Below are 19,554 nucleotides of genomic sequence, written 5' to 3'. Positions count from 1 at the left end.
ATGTCACAAAAGAGTGTACATGATTAGAAGACAACCTCATTTATCACTAAAAAGAATTCCAGCTCTCACAGCTGTGAAGCAAAGTGTGAAATCATGAAGCAGCTGAATCTCAGGACCCCAAAACTAAAAGAGAAGTTTTGAAGCTTGAGAACACCACTGTAATCAGGTCTCTCATACACAGCAGGATTTCAACCTCTGCTCATTCTCTCTGAAACAATAAAGTAATTAAGAAACAGTAGAACAACTGTTCTGAAAACGCTGGTTTTGTGAGGAAGAAACTGTTTCATACACTTGAATTGGCCTCTAATGGGGACAATGTCATCCTATGCACTCCAGTTAGTAAGAAAGGGTGGAAGTGAGCCAAGATTTATTGCTCTAGCATAGCAGAAATGACGACTGACCTGCCAAAAGCAGGCTAATTAGCTAAGGGCACAGCAACAGTGTGGGACAGTATGGTTTCAGACAGCAAAAGGGAACACTTTGTAGAACCACTCTTCAAGCCTCCACGGTGGTCTGCTGCCCGAAAATGTGGACCAACTCCCACGCAACAACTAATTTTTTTTTCTGAAACACCAGCAGGGGTTTCCTTGCTTCCTGATTGCAGGTTGTCTACAGAAACTTGAGTTAGGGGTGGTTTGCAGCAGGGCCAGAATATTTGCGTAGGCACATGGGACTGGAATGACAGGACAAGGCGGGAGATTAGATCTTATTCATTCTGTTTTGCTGACTCCAGTTTTGCATAAAGGCCAGCGTAGGTTGTATTTACTAAAAACCTCTGTTCATCACATTTCTTTCTGTAACAAGGGTATGCTGCGTTCTCCTTCTTGAGAGTTTTTCAGAAGTACATCTTTTGTACTTTTCTAGATGACACCATAGTAGAGGGTTAGAAATACATAAAACCTGACAGTTTATTCTTCCCCTTCGCACATGAGTGTGCATAATTGTAAAGGCTTAAGAGTAGGAAATATATCATTGGTCACCATGGGAGTTCATATCTGACTAAATACTGTCTTGCAGCATCCAGAAGCGGTTAGGAGGAGTTAGCTGTCTCTCAGGATAGCTAATAGCTTCTGTGACTTTGCTGAAACCATGCAAAACTGATCAGCTCAAAGTAAACTTCACTCCTGAGAATTTGGAAACAATGTATAGAAACACTATTAATATGCCTTACTATCAGTCAGCTTCAGGGACAGAAAACCAGTAGCAACAGACTCACAGAGCTGACTGGCTGGGATGCTGAGACAAAGAATACAAGCACTTTCATTGTGTTCACTGACCTTAAACTTTCCTAGAGGGTTCAGAACAGATCAAATGAGAAAGTCAACATTAAAATAGCCAAAAAGAACGAAAAATTAATAACGGTAGGCTTTTTATCTGTGGTTCTGTCCTTTGAGGAGCTTGCAACCAGCAGAAAATAACTGGATCTAACAAAGCAATGCTTTAGTTTAAGAAGGCAACAAGTAGGAGTAAAGCATGACAGAAAAGCTGATCAAAACTATACCATTTTGCCTTACCTACAAACTTGCCATCCCTTAGCAGAGACTCTAGACTCTTTTTACTACCTCCTCCACTCAGCCACTCACCCCCAAAATGGGAGACACATCTACACCTGCAGAGGTCCAGCATCACTACTCCCCCAAATTACTAAGCTAATGAGCTCATAAATAGTAATCACAGCTAAGGAGCTACTGCATTGTTCCTGAAGCATTAGGAGATTGATGGCTTTCTGAAGCTTTAATACCCTTTCCTGCCACTGTGCAGAAACCCCACATGCACATGAGAGAGCTGGGGTTGTTCAGCCTGGAGAAGAGATGGCTCTGGGGAGACCTTATTGCAACCTTTCAGTATAATAAAGGGGGCTTATAAGAAAGATTAAGAGAGTCTTTTTCCCAGGGCCTGTAGTGACAGGACAAGGAGCAATGGTTTTAAACTGAAAGAGGGTAGGTTTAGACTAGATATAAGGAAGAAGTTTTTTACTATGAGAATGGTGAAACACTGGAACTGGTTGCCCAGAGAAGCTGTGGATGCCCCATTCGAGGTCAGGTTGGATGGGGCTTTGGGCAACCTGGTCTAGTGAAACACATCCCCACCCATAGCAGGGAGGTTGGACCTTTTAGAGGTCCCTTCTGACCCAAATCATTCTTTGATTCCATACACACAGAATAAGTCTCTTTACAGTACTCCAAATCACAGAGCAGCCTTCATCCTTCATGCACTTTTCATGATGCCTTTGAACAAATGCAGGCTGGCAAAGGAGTTCACACTTCCAGGCCAGAAAACTGGAGAAGAAGGAAGTAAAGACACAAATAGCTTTAAGCTATGATAAAGCTAGCCTGTTTTGCCACTCTGCAAGCTGAGGTGGTCTTCAGATCAACTCTAACCTCTCTAATTTGCTTATATCACTCGGGATATGCTACAAACCAGCCAGAATGCAGAAACCCTAAAATACCACAGCCCCAGCTCAACACATATCTCTCTGACTCTGTGCCTTGGAAAAAAAGTCCCAAGCCCCATCCTCTGATACCCCCTTCATCCCAGGTAGTATTTGGACTGTGCTCCTAGGAATCAGCTCTAGGCTATCACTGCACTGCCTGGAGGAGCAAGATCCTGGCCCGATGTGCATGCCTCTCTTGGCATAGGGAGCAAGCTAATAATGATATTCTATTGACAGCACTCAGGCCTATGCCCTGCCCCATTTTTATTCACAGCACAGATGTAGCCACAGGGTCGTGAGCAGAGGTAGTACTCCTGTCAGCCTTTCACCCTTTTAGAACCTCACACAGCAAAATTAATGCTACCAAAAACTACTCTGCTATTAATCTTTTAATCATGCCTCCATTAAGGTCTAAGAAATTACCCACCACTGAACTACACAGATATACACAGTGAAACAAAGCTCTCCCCGTCTTCCCTTCTTTGACAGCAACATCACTTTATGTCTGGGAATCTCTTCTTTCAGTCACAAACCCTTTTCCTCACATTGCTTCCCCTCAACGCAGGTTGCCAGTGTTTTTTATATGGGACAAGTTTGTGATGGAAATTATAACCACGCTACCTCTACTCATGCTTTCACTTAGGCATTTTGTCAGATTGAAAATGCTCCTTCAAGGAATAAAACAAAAGTAGTACATATCCAAATAGCACCTAATATGGCAGAAACCTAACATTACCAGCCACAGGAAAAATGCTTCTGCTTATTTGCCAGTCACTGAAAGTCTGATTGTTATTATAGATGCATTAAAGCAATAAATCAGTCCATTTACTTCTAAATTTAAACCTTAAAAAGTCAATGTGGTTTCCTTTCTGGTATGTAAATGTCAACATGCCATAATATTTCCTGTTGAAAAAAACAGAAATCAGAAAGAATAGATACTTAACATGGAAACAGCTGTATCAACCACAACCATACCTAAATGCACTTAAATTTAAGGGTAAAAATTGCTTCAACTGCTTCAATCAGGATGGATGCTGCTACCAGAGCTAGTCATTTTTTATAAAAAGCAAACTTATAATCAACTTGCTCCATTTCTGAAAATTGCAGATAATAAGTTATTTGGTAATTGCTCATTCATTGCAAGGAAAATAACATTTTTAAGCTGACAAAAATTTACTGAAACATTCTTTTAGTTCCTAAACAATTCATTTTTATTACCCAGTAAATGTTACAGAAGAATGCAAGAAGATGCATTGGTTTACTACACCCACCCCACCCCCTCAAAAAAGAAAACAAAACCAAAAAAAAACCACACCCAAACAAACACAACCAACAAAAAATTTCTGCTTTCAACACAACATGGAATTTCCTGTGATAGGCAGATCTGTGAGGCTATGGCACAAGAGAAGATTTTTTAAAATTAAATCGACTTTGCTGAGCAACCTGTAAAAATATCACAACTTTAATGAAATCGATCAAATTGAAACACCCAGACATTTCTTAAAGCTAGAATCATAGTCAAGACTAGTCTATTAATCCCTTCAGCCTTAACTTCTCAAAACTGCAGCTCACTATCATTTCCAGTTCTGTAGTTACATTAAAAATACTGCTCCTTTTAAGTTTCCAGTGAAACAGCTTTTATGCAAGTAGCACTTGAAGTACCAGACTAACACCAATCACAACAAAAATACACCAGACAGTCCAGTCAAATCCACCTGGCAGCAGCATCAGGAAGCATATTATCGGGTCACAGCCTTTGAAAGGAGCTAAACAGATTCAAGGCATTTGTGTTTCTTCTGTCCAGAACATCAACAACAACATGGAAAAAAAAAACCTAAAGCCGTGAAATGATCAGTCACTGCTTAAGTGTAAGCTCAAATAAGTCAGGAAGCTGAGTTTTAAAATACTGGCAGTGTATCCTCAAGATCAAAGGGAGAATTAACAGTAAATCAATTCCCTCGAGTCAGTGGCCCTGCTAGTACTACCACTGAAGCCAGTCTACAGAGGCTCCCAGCTCTTAGGAGCTCCCTGCATATCTGGAGTAGGGGTCAGGCCAGACTCCAGTCTTATTTCTTGAAACAGGAGCCCAACAGCTCCTATCAAAAAAAGTAATTAATGGAAATACACTGGGTGGAAAATTCATGGTAATTTTCCCTTGATTTCGTGTGCATTACAGTAGAAGAAAGCATGTTATATTCAGCTGACAGCTGCAAAGTGCATGATGAATGGGGCCAGCACTAGGGCCAATAAGAAGCAACCCAAAAACATGGAAAACTCTTTCCTGTGAAGTGATCAAGGCTCCAGGTCTGACTCTTACACGTCACTTTGTACCAACAACCACATCAGCTGCAGACTATTTACCAGCCCCCCCACTCCTTGGAAACAATTTAAAAAGAAAAAAAAAAAGATTTCTTTTTACAAGTAGTTTAATGTGCAATCCTGCTTCGTATTAGCCTTAGATTAAAGTGATTTAGGAACATAAGAACTCCAAGTGATGATCATACCTGTGGAAATGTCCCTCATTTCCTCAGAATACAATCTGGAATGCTTTAAAGAAACCTCTGAAATAATTTTAGAGCAAGAAGTGAAGTGTTCCTTAATGATCATGCTTTCTACATCAACACATGTACGAAAAAGCAAGACTGACCTACAGTACTAAAGAAAAAAAATCTTTCAAAGCTTATGGACCAAATTTTAAGATAGATGGGTATAAATGTTCATGCATCATGAACAAGATCATTATTTTGCCCCATTACAGCTATAAATCACCACAACCATCTGTAAAGAACACTTTTGAAGAAACATAAGAGATGTTTTGCTCACAGCAATGTGCGCTGAATGCCCTTTTATCAGGTTGCACAAGGGAGGCAGAGGATGGAGAGTATTTGGCATAGAAACAAGACAAAAATAACTTGCATCCATTTTTAAAAAAGCTCTTGTGAAACCAACTGCCTTAATCCAAGTTGAACAGGAAGCACAGTTCTGGTACGTCACACTCTACAATAATAAGCTGCAGCTTCTGTATATAACCTGTACTACATGATTCAAGGCAATTGTTTCCCCTGAGTTTGTGGGATTACTTCAGAGTTGCTTATTATGAACTGCATTGAAAATGAGGCAATATTCCACTCTTATTTTGTCCTTCTTAACTGTAAATATTTCACTCATGACTGCCTTTTCCTTTTAAAAATTAATTTGCTCCAGTTTTTGCTCTTTCTCGATTCCAGCAGAGTCATGCCATTGCCTTATGTTCCCTCAGCCCGTTCCATCTCCACTCCACACATACCTCCACTCCACTTTATAGTCCACTGAAAAGCAATTTGCAAGGTGGTTTTGCCTCTTATCTGCCTCCCAAATTAGCAAGAGAACACAGCAGAGGAGTGGATTCTAAGCATCTAGCTGAAAATCTGAGGAAATCTATAGCAGAGTTATGAAAAGAACAAAGATTTTCCAAACTACAGTTTTAGTCTCAAAGATACTCTTTCTCCCTCCTTTAAATATAACTACATATTAGGAAATGTTCAAAAGGAACAGAAAACTGGTACTTAGCTGTCCTTTTTGCCTTTGAAACTTATTCCTTTCAACTACACATTGCATACGTGCAAGAGCAAGAGTATATACACAGACAAACTAAATCAGAATGCCTCCCCAAATACAGCAGCTGTATTACAACAACCTATGTGGTGATGGTGTCAAAATACTACCTTATCTATGTACCCCTTCCTGACATCAGTGTCTAAACCAAACACCACAAAGCCAGCTCTTTTAACACTTTGCTTAAGATGTATTTGCTAGATCTTCTTTGGCAGCAAAATCTTGGCTGCGATACAGCTCAGAAACACTGTACAATTCATTCTGCTGCCATCCATCTCACAAAAGAAAGCAGAAGAACTTGGTGAGTCATGTTAACAGACATAAGTACATAGAAGTGAATGTTATTACTGATGGGAAACATTAACTTTGTGAGCCAGTTTCACATATTTCATCTACTTTCTTGTGAAAAGCACAATCTACTTTGGCAGGCATACAATGTGATTTATTTGGATTCCTAAGTAGTGATATTTACAGATTAATTAATGGAGATATCTTTCACATCTTGACAAAAAGTCTCCCCTTCTGCTCTACAAATACGCTCTTTTAATATCGTAGTGGAATGTACTTTCACAAATATTTTCAGTTAATTTAGTACTTATGGTCTGCAGGTTTAGAGCAGACAGAAAAAATACTGATACTCCTGAACAAAGTCTATGTGATCACTGATGCTCAGTGAAGAGCTGGCCAATTATGCCCTTGTTTGCAGCTGCTAGAATACATTATATAAAAAAGAAAAAAAGTTACATTGCATTCCTTTCTAGTGTTAATCTTTTATGTAAGCCATAGCTAATGGAACTCACATGTAAGATGGAAGATGTAACTAAGGCTCTGAATAAACCCGGGCTACCTCTTGAATGGGAAGATGGAATGCAATCATCTTTGCTTCTTTAAACATGTTCGACAGCAGGAAATGTTTGCTTACCTTTGCTTACCATTACAGCATGACCCTCCTGACTTTTCACTCAATCACAATTAGAAGTTTGCCTCCAGTAGTTAACTTTTTTATCCAATTACCAATAACATTTTTAACAATCCTTTCCAAAGGAAGTCCTGTACCAGGACTTGCAATTTAATGCTAGAACAAGACAGAGGTGCAGTGACAAAGCTGAGAGAGGGAAAACCTCACACTTTAAGGGCACTGAAGTTAAGCAGGTGTTGTTCAAAAAGAAGTAAGGAGAAAAGAGAAAAAAATAAAGCTGAGACTATTTCATACCCCATTTGAAATAGTTCACCTTCTAATATGAAGACTAAAATTGGATAGATTTAGTTCCCATCATGTACAAGAAACTACCCTCATCTCTAACTTGAAGAGCTTGAATTCAATAGCTACATTCCTTTACTACAACTGGATTCATTAGACTCCGAGGAACAAAAACAGGTCCAGTGCCAAAAAAAGCTAATCACAAGTCCTCCATTTTTAATTACATTAACAAACCGTCATTAATCTCCACAGAAATGCCTAATTAACTCCACAAGAAACAAAACAAACAAAAAGCCCACATTCATTTAAAAAAAACTAGATGGGCCTTCAGTTTTAAATTATGACACAAATCTTGAAAGATTGCACTCACCTCTTCAGATCAATCTTGAGTCATATTACTCGTGCCATAAAATGGTACATGAGCTATAAAAAGATACACATATCTACTGGTCTAAAATCACAGGGCTCACACCACCACTGCATTTGGCAGATTCCTTGACCAAGCATCGAGTTATATGGAAAACAGTCTTGTCATTCCTCCAAGTCAAAATTAAGGCTTACTGTAAGAAGACCATAGTAACTAGGCATATAGTGCTTTTTGTTTTAATGCATTTTTTTCATCAGTGAATGGGAAGTCTGCTGCATAAGGTACTATTACCTTCAAATCAATGACTGCAGTTCTTTTCCTAAAACATGCTATTTCCATTAACATTCCTGTAGGCAGTGTAATAGGAAGCCCTTTGCCAAATCAAGATTCCCAAACTGTACAGAAATTTACAGCAATGACAATAAATCTACCTTACTATACTAGATGAAGTTAAAGGCCTGGTTCTGCATATCCTTATCCATGTGAATTACCCAATGAAAGGCAACTGGGCTTTAGCAAGGCAACAGTCCTTTAGCAAGGACTGGGAATCTGTACTACTGCAGTCTCAGATGACCATGATTAATCACTCTTTAAACATAATCCTTCAAAAAGAAGTAAGATATCATAGTTTGCCTTGGACAAATGTGGTAGGAGGGAAAGAAAAGACAATTATCTTCAGGCAGCTAAGAATGTTAGACAAAAGTTAGAAAAAAATCAAAAATTCTTAGACTATCGCTTAGCAGTATGCTTTTGGCACAGAACAGAAAAAGAAACAGAACTTTTCAAGACTGAACATAACAAGGTGCAATTAACTCACAAGTTAAGGAATCAGACAACTTTAGCCACTTGTCCTTTAGCATTGTTTGGGCATTTTACAATCTCAGTCATACAGATGGTCACTTACCACATTTAAGCTGAAGCTCTCCTAAGCAGCCATAAGCATCTGTGAGTTTTTCATATTGTCCTTTAATTGCATCTTTTTCTTCTGGAGCTGAAAAACAAAACGAAAGGCAGCAAACCTTAGTTTTCCAGTCTTTGTCAAATTTTCAGGTTGCTACAGCCTACACCAATGCTTCCCAGCTGATTTCGCTCAGTAAACAAAACTACAGTACAAAGGTGGGGTTAAAATGCTGTAAGAAAACAGTGATTAAAGCGTGATGGGACAGAAATGCATAACCTCTCCACACGCCACCCTAGAAGAAAGAAGGGCACTAACCACCCCTTCCAAACAACGTGATCACCAGTAATGTCCTTCTTATTCTACAGTACAGATGCCACATCAGTTTCAGAATAAGTGAATATGCAGGCACATATAAACTTTACACCACTCTAAAATAATAACAAAAATAAATTTTTTTCTGGCCATAAGCTAAATTATAATATATCTCTTCTTAATGTGCAAAAAGAGATGAGATGGTTTCTGTTTCCAGATCCTCACAGTTTAATTTCAGACAGAATCAGAATTTTTTTATGCAAGATAACATAATTTGATGCAGACACATAAGATGTTGATTTCAAGAGGAATTAAACTTATATTTTAGTGATGTAAGAATTAGCTGTTTAAAAAATAAATAAAATTAAAGGGTCAGATGCTGATGTCAGATTTGTTTGTATTTCAGCAACAACTGACTTCAATGGGCACAAACTGAACATTTACATATTAAGCCACATGGCTCAAACCCGTCACTGGCTACTTTAAAGCAAAACCAAAGCACTTCCTGAATGAGTAAGTCTCCGTTTTGTATATATTTCCTAATGAGGAAGAAGCCTAGCCTCGTGAATCAGGAAAACAGGCTGTGACCCTCAAATGTCCATTTACCACAGATTAACAGCAACATGGTACTTCCAGAGGTTAGCTAATACTTTAGAGACTTATGCTCCTAATAAATTTCAGCAGTTTAAAAACTCTGTCCTTTTTATGCCTGGAGGTTTCAAACTGAACTGCTTGCAATTGATGAGAGAACAGGAAAGAAAGAAACAGACTTCTCTTTATAAACCTCAAGCGGCAAGTAGCTCAGTGAGAAGCATGGAAAACAAATAAATATCTCATATATCACTGACTTTCTGAAGTAAAAGGAAGGACACTTCCACTTGCACAATTCTTGTGGAGCCTTAGTACAGGCAAGCCCCAAAGGAAATCAAAACACATTTGTCTCAATTTTTGCATCCGTGACAAATAGAGAAGACTTGTTATTTCTTTTCCTATTTTTATTTTTGACATCAGACTTTCACAACGTATCTATTTTGCTTTCTTCCAAATACTGAGTGAATTATAGAAACTAGTAAAACATTGATACCACACACACCACAGCGAAACAAAACATAAGCAACAGAAAGAAGATAAAGGGATTTTTATTGAGTAAGGTAAACCTCTGGACAGCAACAATTTAAATATTCAGTATAAGCACCTCTTAAGGCTGAGACTGTGGAAGCTCAGTTCTCTGGCACTTCAAAAAAAAGTCAGCAAAAACAGTTTAGATAAAATATAACAATGTTTCATTTTTTAAAAAAAGACTCCCTCTCAGGCCTTCCTTAAGTATTAACCAAAAAATGGCACCTTTCCACGGCACCTTCGCTAGAAAAAGCACCAACACCATACTGACTTCTTTCTTAAATTTGTTCTCTGCCTTAAAAGCTTATCTTCGTTCCCCATAATAAAATAAAATAAAAATGAAAAACCACAAACAAAATTCTTGTTCCAAATATTCCACCCCTAAGAAGAAACAGAAAACGGCAGAAATAGCAAGAGATTCCGATCTCAGACTGATGCAGGAGCTCACAAACGTGAAGCCTAGGCACAACCTGAAAACATTTAGAAGACATCTTGAAAGCACACTAATACTCTTCAAAATAGAATAACAGGTTGGAAAACTGGCTGTTAAAGTGTCTGGTAAGAGCACGATCCAAAAGAATGGAATTTATTTCAGTGTGGAAATAAGCAACACACAGCTCATGCTGCTAACAGCAAGAACACCTGACACTGGCACATACAGAAGCCACCAAAGCTCCCCAGGTCAAGCCAGCAGCACCACACACACATACCAGCGCCTGGCATGGGACTTTTCCAATGGACAAACAAATAGCTGCGTTTTACCAGTAGCAGTACAGAAATACCCCATCATCTGGACAGGCCATTTGACAGAACATTTGCCTGCGCAGTACCATCAGTCAGGGCACCAGTACAGCAGAGCGGCCTGGAAGGGAGAAGCAGGCTCTGAACACAAACGTCCGGGACCCTGGGCTGCACTGCTTAGGATACATACACATGTACTATAGTTAATGCACAATACTACTACAGAAGCTGATGAAACTCACAGAAAAGTTTTCTACTTAGAGAACAAGTTAAGTCTGCAAACACACAGTGCACTTGTTTACTACTTAATAATTAAAGAATACGCATAGTAATTACTAAACTCCACTAAAGCTTTCCATTAATATTTTTAGTAATCTTTCCTTCCACTAAGCATATAATTGAGTTTCCACCCCTCTGCAATGATTACACCTGTGTTGCGTTCATAACAGCTTTACAGACCTGCACTCTGTCTGCATTCCTCAAGCACTTTTCTTAATATCAATTACATAAAAGCTCCTGATGTAAATTATATATAAAGTTGGCATGTTAGCTCAATATTTTAACCCTTGATAAAGAAGAGGCGCCCATTAATTCAATGAAACTAAGCTACAATAAACTCAACTAAAAGTGATCTTTTTCTGTGTGTAAGGTATTTCAGAGCCAAAGAAAAACACCATGAAAAGACACAAAACTACATATATCACATGGCCTATCCAAGTGACTTTCTGCTTGTATAAGCTGCAAATTTCATTTAACAGCTAGCAGGAACTGGCCAGACTTATGTAGTTTCCTTTATCAACCCTTCCTCAGGGCTGATCCTCCAGATTTCAGCAGGAACCAACACGGATCTCAAACATACGGTGTCCAGAAAGGCCAGTGACCAGAGGGAGAGGGCAGAAAGGTACCATTGTTCCAAGTCCAACATTAAGAACGGACACAGTAATACCTGTGACTTAAAGATAAAACTGAAGAAACAGCTCTTGAAGAAAAGAGTCTGGGACCAGGTTACAGATTCTGGCTCTCCCCGCTCATTATTAAGCCTGATTTTGGAAACAGAAACCCGCTTAGCTGTAGGTACCACTATACATACATATTCTGAAGCATTTCTAAGTACTTTTACAAACATAGGTTTGATGTGATGGGGTCTTGGTAGCTTGTTTCTTTTATTTGTGCCATTTAGCATTTTGGGGAAAGAGGCGTGAATTTTCCTCAGAAAGAGCAAATTTATAATCAAACAGAAATTTTATATACAAAATAACCCAAAACACGAGACACTACTGTCAGTGTCTTGCCTAGAAATCATAGAATATGTCTGGTATTACATAAGTTTAGAAAATTAACTTGCCTCCAACTTATTCTCTGTCATCCTCAGACAGGCCTAATGCACTTTGTTAATTTATTTTTTCATTTATTTTTACTATCTTTCATTACTCAAATCTTCCTGTTCACATTCAATCTGAGCTACACAGGCGTTATGCAAGTCATACTGCACTCTGAAATACCATAGAGGTCACGCAATACAGAGTTGGGAAGAGGTTTGTGGTCAGAGTTACAGTTAAGAGAGTCTGGATATTCAAAACATTAAGCAATATATTTACAAATTTTCTAGAAAGTGGTACTTCTGGTTGAAAACACAGCAAGCAAATCAAGAAAGTGGCATTTTGGAAAGATCAGTTCACCAGCTTCCTGTATTAGACTGGAAACATTCTGTTTCTAGTGAAGGATTACGTTTTCATGGTTGCATGTGTATATATGAATACTTTATTCACAACCAAAGAAGAACAGACTTCTAAAACCACCAGGTTTCTGCTGGCCAGCGCTGTGGTCTGCAGGCCATCGAGGTAAAAGAGAAGTCCCCAAACCATTTCTCTGGAGCTTGACCATTATCTTTATGTAGTTTCTTACATATATTAACACAGCAACTTGTAACCACCACAGACATAAACCACCAAGTAGAATTTGAACCTCACACCCACTAAGAGTTTCCTAGCACAGATCATGAGTCTTGTAATCTACACTCTGTGTTTATACCAACACACCTTCCCTCTTCTGTGTACTCAATTTCCATTTCAACAACAGCAAAAGAATTGTAACACACACTTGTTCCTGTAACCTATAGCAGTGAATTTCAGCCTGAGAAACCGTAGTTTGCAAGTGTCCATTGCCAGAGTAACCAAGAAAAGCAAGGCTTCTGCTACGTAGATTACTTCCACAAGTTCTGTAGGGATTTACAAATGGAAAAAGTTTGAACACCACTGAACTGCAGAAAACTTCACCAAAATGTCTAAAAAAAAATAATAATCAAATAATCCAATTAATTTAAACATGAAGTTTTAGGATACAGATAGAATAGGGAGATTAGCTATACAAATATCCTGTCATAAGAGTAAAAATTAGTGATGCTGTAGGGCTCATTGTTTTGTATAGCGTATAGTGCTTAGAAACACATTCACAATGCTTCTACTGAGGTATTGGTGTCTGATTTCCATACCCCACTCAGTGGCATATTTATCCACCTTAATACAAAACTAAAGCTTATTGTAAACAGTGAATGTACGTACAGCACAGAAACTGCATTCTGTTCAAGAAAAGATACATAGATAAATAATTGACACCTCCTGGTTTTGCATCCCTCCCCCTGCAAGGCTGTACCCTAATTTCACTCAGCCACGTCAGGGAACCACACACATACCTGCAACTGAAGCTGCAGAGGAGGCACAGAGCTGCTCTGCAGAGCGTACACACCCCTTAACTCTATATACATTTGCGTCTGGTAAAGGCTTACTTCCCAGATCTGTGGGTGAAAGCCTGGAGGAAAAGCTTCAGCCATATTTGCAAAAACATGCACTGTAACAGCTTTGAATTTCAGTATTTTCAAAAGACTACAGTCACTTAGGATCCACTGTAACAGGTGTTGTAACATCCTTTAATAAAAGCAACTGCAGAATCAAAGTGCTTACAAAAAAAAAAAAACTTCTGTGCACCCTTGGGCTCTACCCTTGCAAAAACATATTTTTATGCTGAATTTCAATAGCAGAGCACTCCTGTTGACATCATTTCACTGAGATTACCTGCTATAATAAAGTTAAATAATTGTATTTTCTGCATATAGCCTTAGTTTAGTTCAGCAACTGCCTTGACAGGATTTCAGAACTGCCTTGTGCAGTTCACTTCACCTATAAAGCCTCAAAACTGTAATGTGTTAAAAGTAGGAACAGCATACGCATCTATACTCCCTCTCGAATAAGCAAAAACTTCTAAATCAATGACAATTTTTCTTGATCCTTCATGACTCTTTCTTCCACAAAATCTAATTATTAACGTTCTAGTTCAGAGAATTCCTGGAAGAATAGTTTCAGGCTGTCACCCATCCTTCTGGAGATGATTGAAGTTTCACAGTTGCCAGTGGCAGAAAAAGCCTCTTGCAATATGTGCTGTTAAATTCAAAGCAGTGAGTTTTACCCTCCACCCTACAGTGACACCATGAGAAGAGGAAGAAAAATTCCCATCTTCAAAAATACTATTTAATTTACGATAGAACAGAAAATTGTTCTGTTTATATTACATTGCTATACACATTATGTTAAGGAGTTTGGGGTTATATAGCTAGGTTGCCTGCTGTGATTTTTGATTCCTTGATTTTTCCAAAAGTTTCTTAGGTTATATTTCTGTTATGGCCCATGTTCATTTTATAAATTGCTGACATCTCAGACAATTAGAGATCTCTGTAATACTTTGCCATTACTGATATCAAATGTGCAAATATTTTTGAGTTAGAAGTATTAAATCTCTGTATGCAACAAGAAAATTCTGAAATATAACCAATTTACAACTAAAATTGCCACCATGATCTTTATAACATACTGAGAGAGGAAAAAGTACAAAGTCATCAATTCACAACACTGTATCAAATTTTTGGTTTACCTATGTGAAAGGATTTATTTCAATTATGAATTTACCAGAATTTATGGCCTGTATAAACACTTGAACTGGATTAAATTCAACATTAGAGTTTCTTCTAGTACCAAAGTATTATAGAAGCAACTGAACTTTCAAAAAATGTGATGTCCTGCCTGTTCTAGGGCAAAGAGACACTTGGTAATTATGGAAAAGAGTAATGAATAATGACTGAAATTTGCTCTCAGGCCTTCCTTGTCCATCCACGATTATTCCTCTACACTTCTATTGACACGAGGCTGCTACTGCAAAACTGCATAAACTTGTACAACTTAAGTGCTCCAGGTATTCATATGTGCTTTTACTTAGTGTGGAAGTTTGCATAAGGTGCAGTTGCATAATTCCTCCTCACCACAGGCATGCAATTGTTTAAAAAAAACTTTATTGAAGAAATGGAAAATTAGACAGAGAAGCCAAAATTAACACAATCCTAGGGCTAGTATATCTGAAACCACACATAATACAAATCGTTAACTTCCCACTGAAGTGTTTCTGGTTAGTTAACCTAAAGGCCAGTCAAACAAAACAGAATTAATGTTGTTTCTGTTACCACCCTGGCTGCAGAGCTTCCTCTTCCCAATTCTTGTAGATTCACCATCACAATACCTACTGCAGGGCTTTCCCTCCTTTTCTGGTCCTTTGCTGCATAAACAGAAGCCATGACCTAACAGGCTCAACTGGATAAACTAGCTTTCCCTACAGTATAGGAACCAACAACCCAGGCAGGAAAAGAGAAACCAAATTAAATAAAATGACAAAGTTATTAACATGGAGTGGGCTGGATGCCAATGCATGATTACAGTTATCTCAAGAGCTGACACTGGACTTTCAAAAGGCATGGCAAACAGGCTTTTACACTGCCACCGTACAGATCACTACTTCAAAATTCTTCTAACACACATTTAATTCTTTTAACGCACATTCTAACACACACAAAATTTTCTCATAATTTTTAGCTATAGGAATTCAAATGGTGGGTAGCAACACTGGGGGAGAAAAATCTATTATAAGTTGATGATTCCCTTAATCAATGAGAATGCAAATAATCCTTCCAACTACTGCTCATACAAACGGCTTGGGGTCAGCTAGATGAACACTGATGTCTCAATTTCAGTCCTGCACATTGGCTTTGGGCAGTGGAGCTGCTTTAGATTTGTATCAAAACAATGCAATACAGACCCAAGCCCACTGATATCTCTGGAGATCTTTAATGTCAACAGGTTTCTGAATCAGGGAAAGCGCATAAAATGCTGCTCAGTAGTACCAGACTTTTCACTTTGTCAGTTCATTGAAAACTGACACAAAAAAAAAAACCCTACAAAAATTTCACACATTAATGTCCACTATTACCAATTAATTTAACAAGAAACTGAACCCCCAAAGTATCACACAATATAAAATTGCAACAAAATTTTAAAAAAGCGCCACACAAAACAGTGTGGCAATAACATATCTTTATCACAACTGGTGAAAATTTTTCCACTATCAGAACTATTCTCGTGAAAATCAGCTACCACCTGAAGACCTTTTTGGCTTTCTTCATGCAATCCCCAAGACCTTTTAGTCTGGGTGTCTTGTCACTGCATATCATGGAAGATTCAGCTCAGTGGGCCCAGATCCTGAACTGACATTTTATAAACCACAACATACTTAGAGTTCTTATTACAAAGCGTTCTCAGTTTAAGTCTTCCCCTTTTCCTTTGAGCTGCTTGTATATAGACTTCTACAGCACTGTGAACAGTGGCATGATTGCAGGAACAGGTAAGTATTACACAGTAAACAACTTAAGAACACAGCACAAGCACAACATGCTCCCCTGCATTATTTTTTGCACCTTAGATCCTCAGCCACCTCATTTTCCTGTGTCTGCCTCAACATTAGCATCGCATTAACTCATGGGTGGCAAATATCAAAACACAAGATCAGACAACCCTGAGCAAGTTTAGGACTTCCACCGCCTCAGGTGAGACTCGAGCTCCTCCAGTAAGAGCCCGACACAACCATATACAGCGCAAACCACAAGGGCAGGTATGGCACCACAGCAAGAAGCCACGTTTTCTTTACGGGACATGAATCTCAAGTCAGTCATCCAAAACAAACTCTGCTGTGAAATGGATGTCTACGCTGGTGGTTGGCACCAGATGCAGCCGAATAGAAATTCCTTCAAGAGGCACAGGGCCCCATGTCTTCAACCGGGCCCTTCTCTGCAGTTGGTAAAGGCTCGCAGAAGGCTGTAGGGTAAAGGCCTGCACAGTAAGAGACCCCACAGCCACCAGATAGGCAGGTGGCCTCTCCCGCTTCTTCCACCGCCACTGCTGGTGAGGAGAATAAAGGCATCCAGAGCAGGAGAGACGTTCGGACATGGATCGGGCCCGGCGTGGCACCGGGAGGAGATGCTGGCCAACCCTCCGTGGCGTGGCGTGGCATGGCAGGGCAGCCAGGGGTCACCCCAACCGGGCAGCAAGTGGCCAGGCCTGGGGAGCCATGCTGGAGGCCGGGGTTTGCAGTGAAGTGGGAGAGCCCCCCCTAAGGTCGGCCAGTGTCCCACCGGGCCCAGGTCTGCGCTCTCCCCTCCCTCCCTCCACGCCGCAGGGGAAAGTACCCCAAACCTCCCGGGCATCGGCCGCCGCAACCGCACCCCGGCACCCCTCGAGTCCCGCGGGCACGGCAGAGTCACCGGGCGGGTACCCACAGCCACGCCACCCCCCCACGCCACAGCCTCCCCCACAGGCACGGCGCGGGAAGCCGCCCGGCCCGGCCCACCCCGCCGCGGGGCACTTACTGAGCGCCGCCACGGCGCCGGCCTCCAGCAACAGGCAGTCCTGGCGGGTGCGCGCCTCCAGCAGGGCGCTCGGCCCCGGCTCCTGCTTCCAGAGCAGCCGCAGCCCTTTGCTTAGAGCCATGGGAGCTGCCGGTCGCAGGGAGCAAAGGAGCAGGGGGTGCCGGGGCGAAGGGGGGGATGCGACCCCCGGCGCCGGTGGCGAAGGACCCTCGGGGGGGCTGCCAGCAGCCCCACGACCCCGCAGGAGCTCGTCCGATCGTGGGGTCCCCGGTCCTAGCCGCCCGCTTCTGCCCGGCGGCGAGAACGTCGAGGAGGCGGTCAAGGAGGGCGGCCGCGTCCCCTTCCCAGAAGCCGGTCAGCTCAGCAGGCCGCCAAGTGCCTGCGAGGGGGCGCCCGGCCGGCGGGGAGGGGAGGGGACCGGAGGGTTTGCGGCCGCCGCTGCTCCGTGTCCCCGGCGGCCCGGCCGTACGGCGGCTGCTGCTGCCGCCTCCTCCTCCTCCTCCTCCTCTGGGAGTCCCTGGCTGCGGCCAGCGGCGCGGGAGCCACCTTCCCCTCCCCTCTCCGCCCTTTTCTTCCCACCCGCGGTCCCTTGTAAACTTTCCAGTTAACTTTGTCCCTCTCCCTCTCGGCTGCGGCTCCTCCTCCTCCGGGACAGGTACAAGGGGCCGCCACCCGCGGCAGAGGGGAGGGGCGGCGGCCGCGACCGCCCGCACCGCGTAGCCGCGCCCAGCGGGGCGCTACAGGCCCCGGTCCGGCGGGGCCGCTCCCCGCTCCCTCGGCGGCGCGTCTGGGCCGCGGCGGCTGAGGCAAAGCTCCCCACCAGCGCCCAGCGGCCTTTGCACCGCGGCCGCGCAGCGTGAGGGCCGGGATAAGTGAAATGCCTTGAGGCGCCGACGCTGCTTTCTCCGCCCGCCGGGCCGGCGGAGGCTGCCGCCTGGCTTTGCCCCGGGGTGAGGCGGTCCTCCTTCGCGCCTCCCGCGGGGAGCGGCCGCCCGGCGTGAGGCGATTCCCGAGCGTGTCTTCGTATAAAAGTACGCGCTGCTGTTGGTCTTTTGTTTTCCGCTGATATTGCAGGATTCCCATCGCAATTCCCTGTTGAGACTGTACGGGATGAAGTGTTAGGTTTTTTTCCACAGCTCGGCCATAAGGAATGGATTGAGGAGGCAGGCGCAGGTACACAAACGTGTTCAGACGAGAGGAAGCCTGCTGTAATTACTAGCAGAAGGTGTAGTCCTATTTATACACAGGTAAATCAAGCACAATCCTAATTTGTTAATAAGGCAGAATTGTACTTTACATTTATATGTAGAGAAAATCGTGAAAGTCAAAATACCCGAACTACCATCTGTTCTTGCCGTTTCACATTAACGTTGAGGACATCACGGCTGTGCTCTGCCAGGTGGATATAACAGTCCCTGCCCCTGTTGAACTTGATGGAAACAAACTGAAAAAAACAGGTACTGTTTTCCTGTCGCACGCCCGTTTTGTTTATTTTATGACTAGTAGTAATTTGAAAAGGAGACTTATTTCAGGTTTGTTTATACTTCTTAAAACAGATAGCATTTCGAAAGGATCTGGTAGGGAAAGTGGGAGTGGTGTTTGCATAGGGCTTTTTCCCCCCTGATCCTAATCTTTGATACAGCATGTAGGGTGAGATAGAGAGTGCTGGGTAATGTGAAAGAAATGACCCAGAAACTGTAGAAATTAAGTGACCAGGATGAAAAAAAGTGAGAAAGCACACAGCTCAAAGTTTGGGGAATGTGAAAAAGTGCAAATTAACCGTTCTCGATTTTAAACAGGAAAGAGATGCCTTTCTGATGGCAGACCAAGAATCCGTTTACATCCTTCTCATCTTTCACCATGACCTCTTTCCCTAAAGAAAAGTACTTACTTGAGTTTAAATACTCAAAGTATCACTTAAACGATCAGAGCGGCCTAAGACAGTTGTACCACATATGATTTTAAAAAGTTTCCCTGGATCATGCACTTTTGTATTTAAAAACAACAACAGCAAAACCCCACTCTTTTTTGTGTGTGTGTCTTTGGCTTTGAGGAATGATTCTTCATAGTCATCTTTAAACTCCATCATGAGAGTAAAGTGTCACTTGGAGGACATTGGTATGTCACTCTCTGTTGCCCATGCTTG

General features: G+C 41.6%; 1 protein-coding gene across 2 annotated transcripts in view; it reads right to left on the bottom strand.

Moving 5' to 3' along the window:
* SYNJ2 (synaptojanin 2) overlaps positions 1-18,287 on the bottom strand; it is a 67,364-nt gene extending 49,077 nt beyond the window's left edge. The window contains exons 1-2 of one of the 2 annotated variants that reach the window (XM_064447099.1): positions 17,409-18,287; positions 8,501-8,587 (exon numbers count right to left, since the gene is read on the bottom strand). In XM_064447099.1, the coding sequence (XP_064303169.1) occupies positions 8,501-8,587; positions 17,409-17,529 (208 nt within the window). In that variant the 5' untranslated portion in view covers positions 17,530-18,287. Of the gene's footprint in view, positions 1-8,500; positions 8,588-17,408 lie in introns of those variants that run through there. The other variant, XM_064447100.1, reaches the window with a different exon arrangement.
* Between the last annotated feature and the right edge of the window lie 1,267 nt (positions 18,288-19,554).

The sequence above is a fragment of the Phalacrocorax carbo genome, chromosome 3 (assembly GCF_963921805.1).
Source record: "Phalacrocorax carbo chromosome 3, bPhaCar2.1, whole genome shotgun sequence".
Taxonomy (NCBI): Eukaryota; Metazoa; Chordata; class Aves; order Suliformes; family Phalacrocoracidae; genus Phalacrocorax; species Phalacrocorax carbo.
Note: the sequence above shows the minus strand (reverse complement) of the source record. Positions and strands in the feature narration are given on the sequence as shown.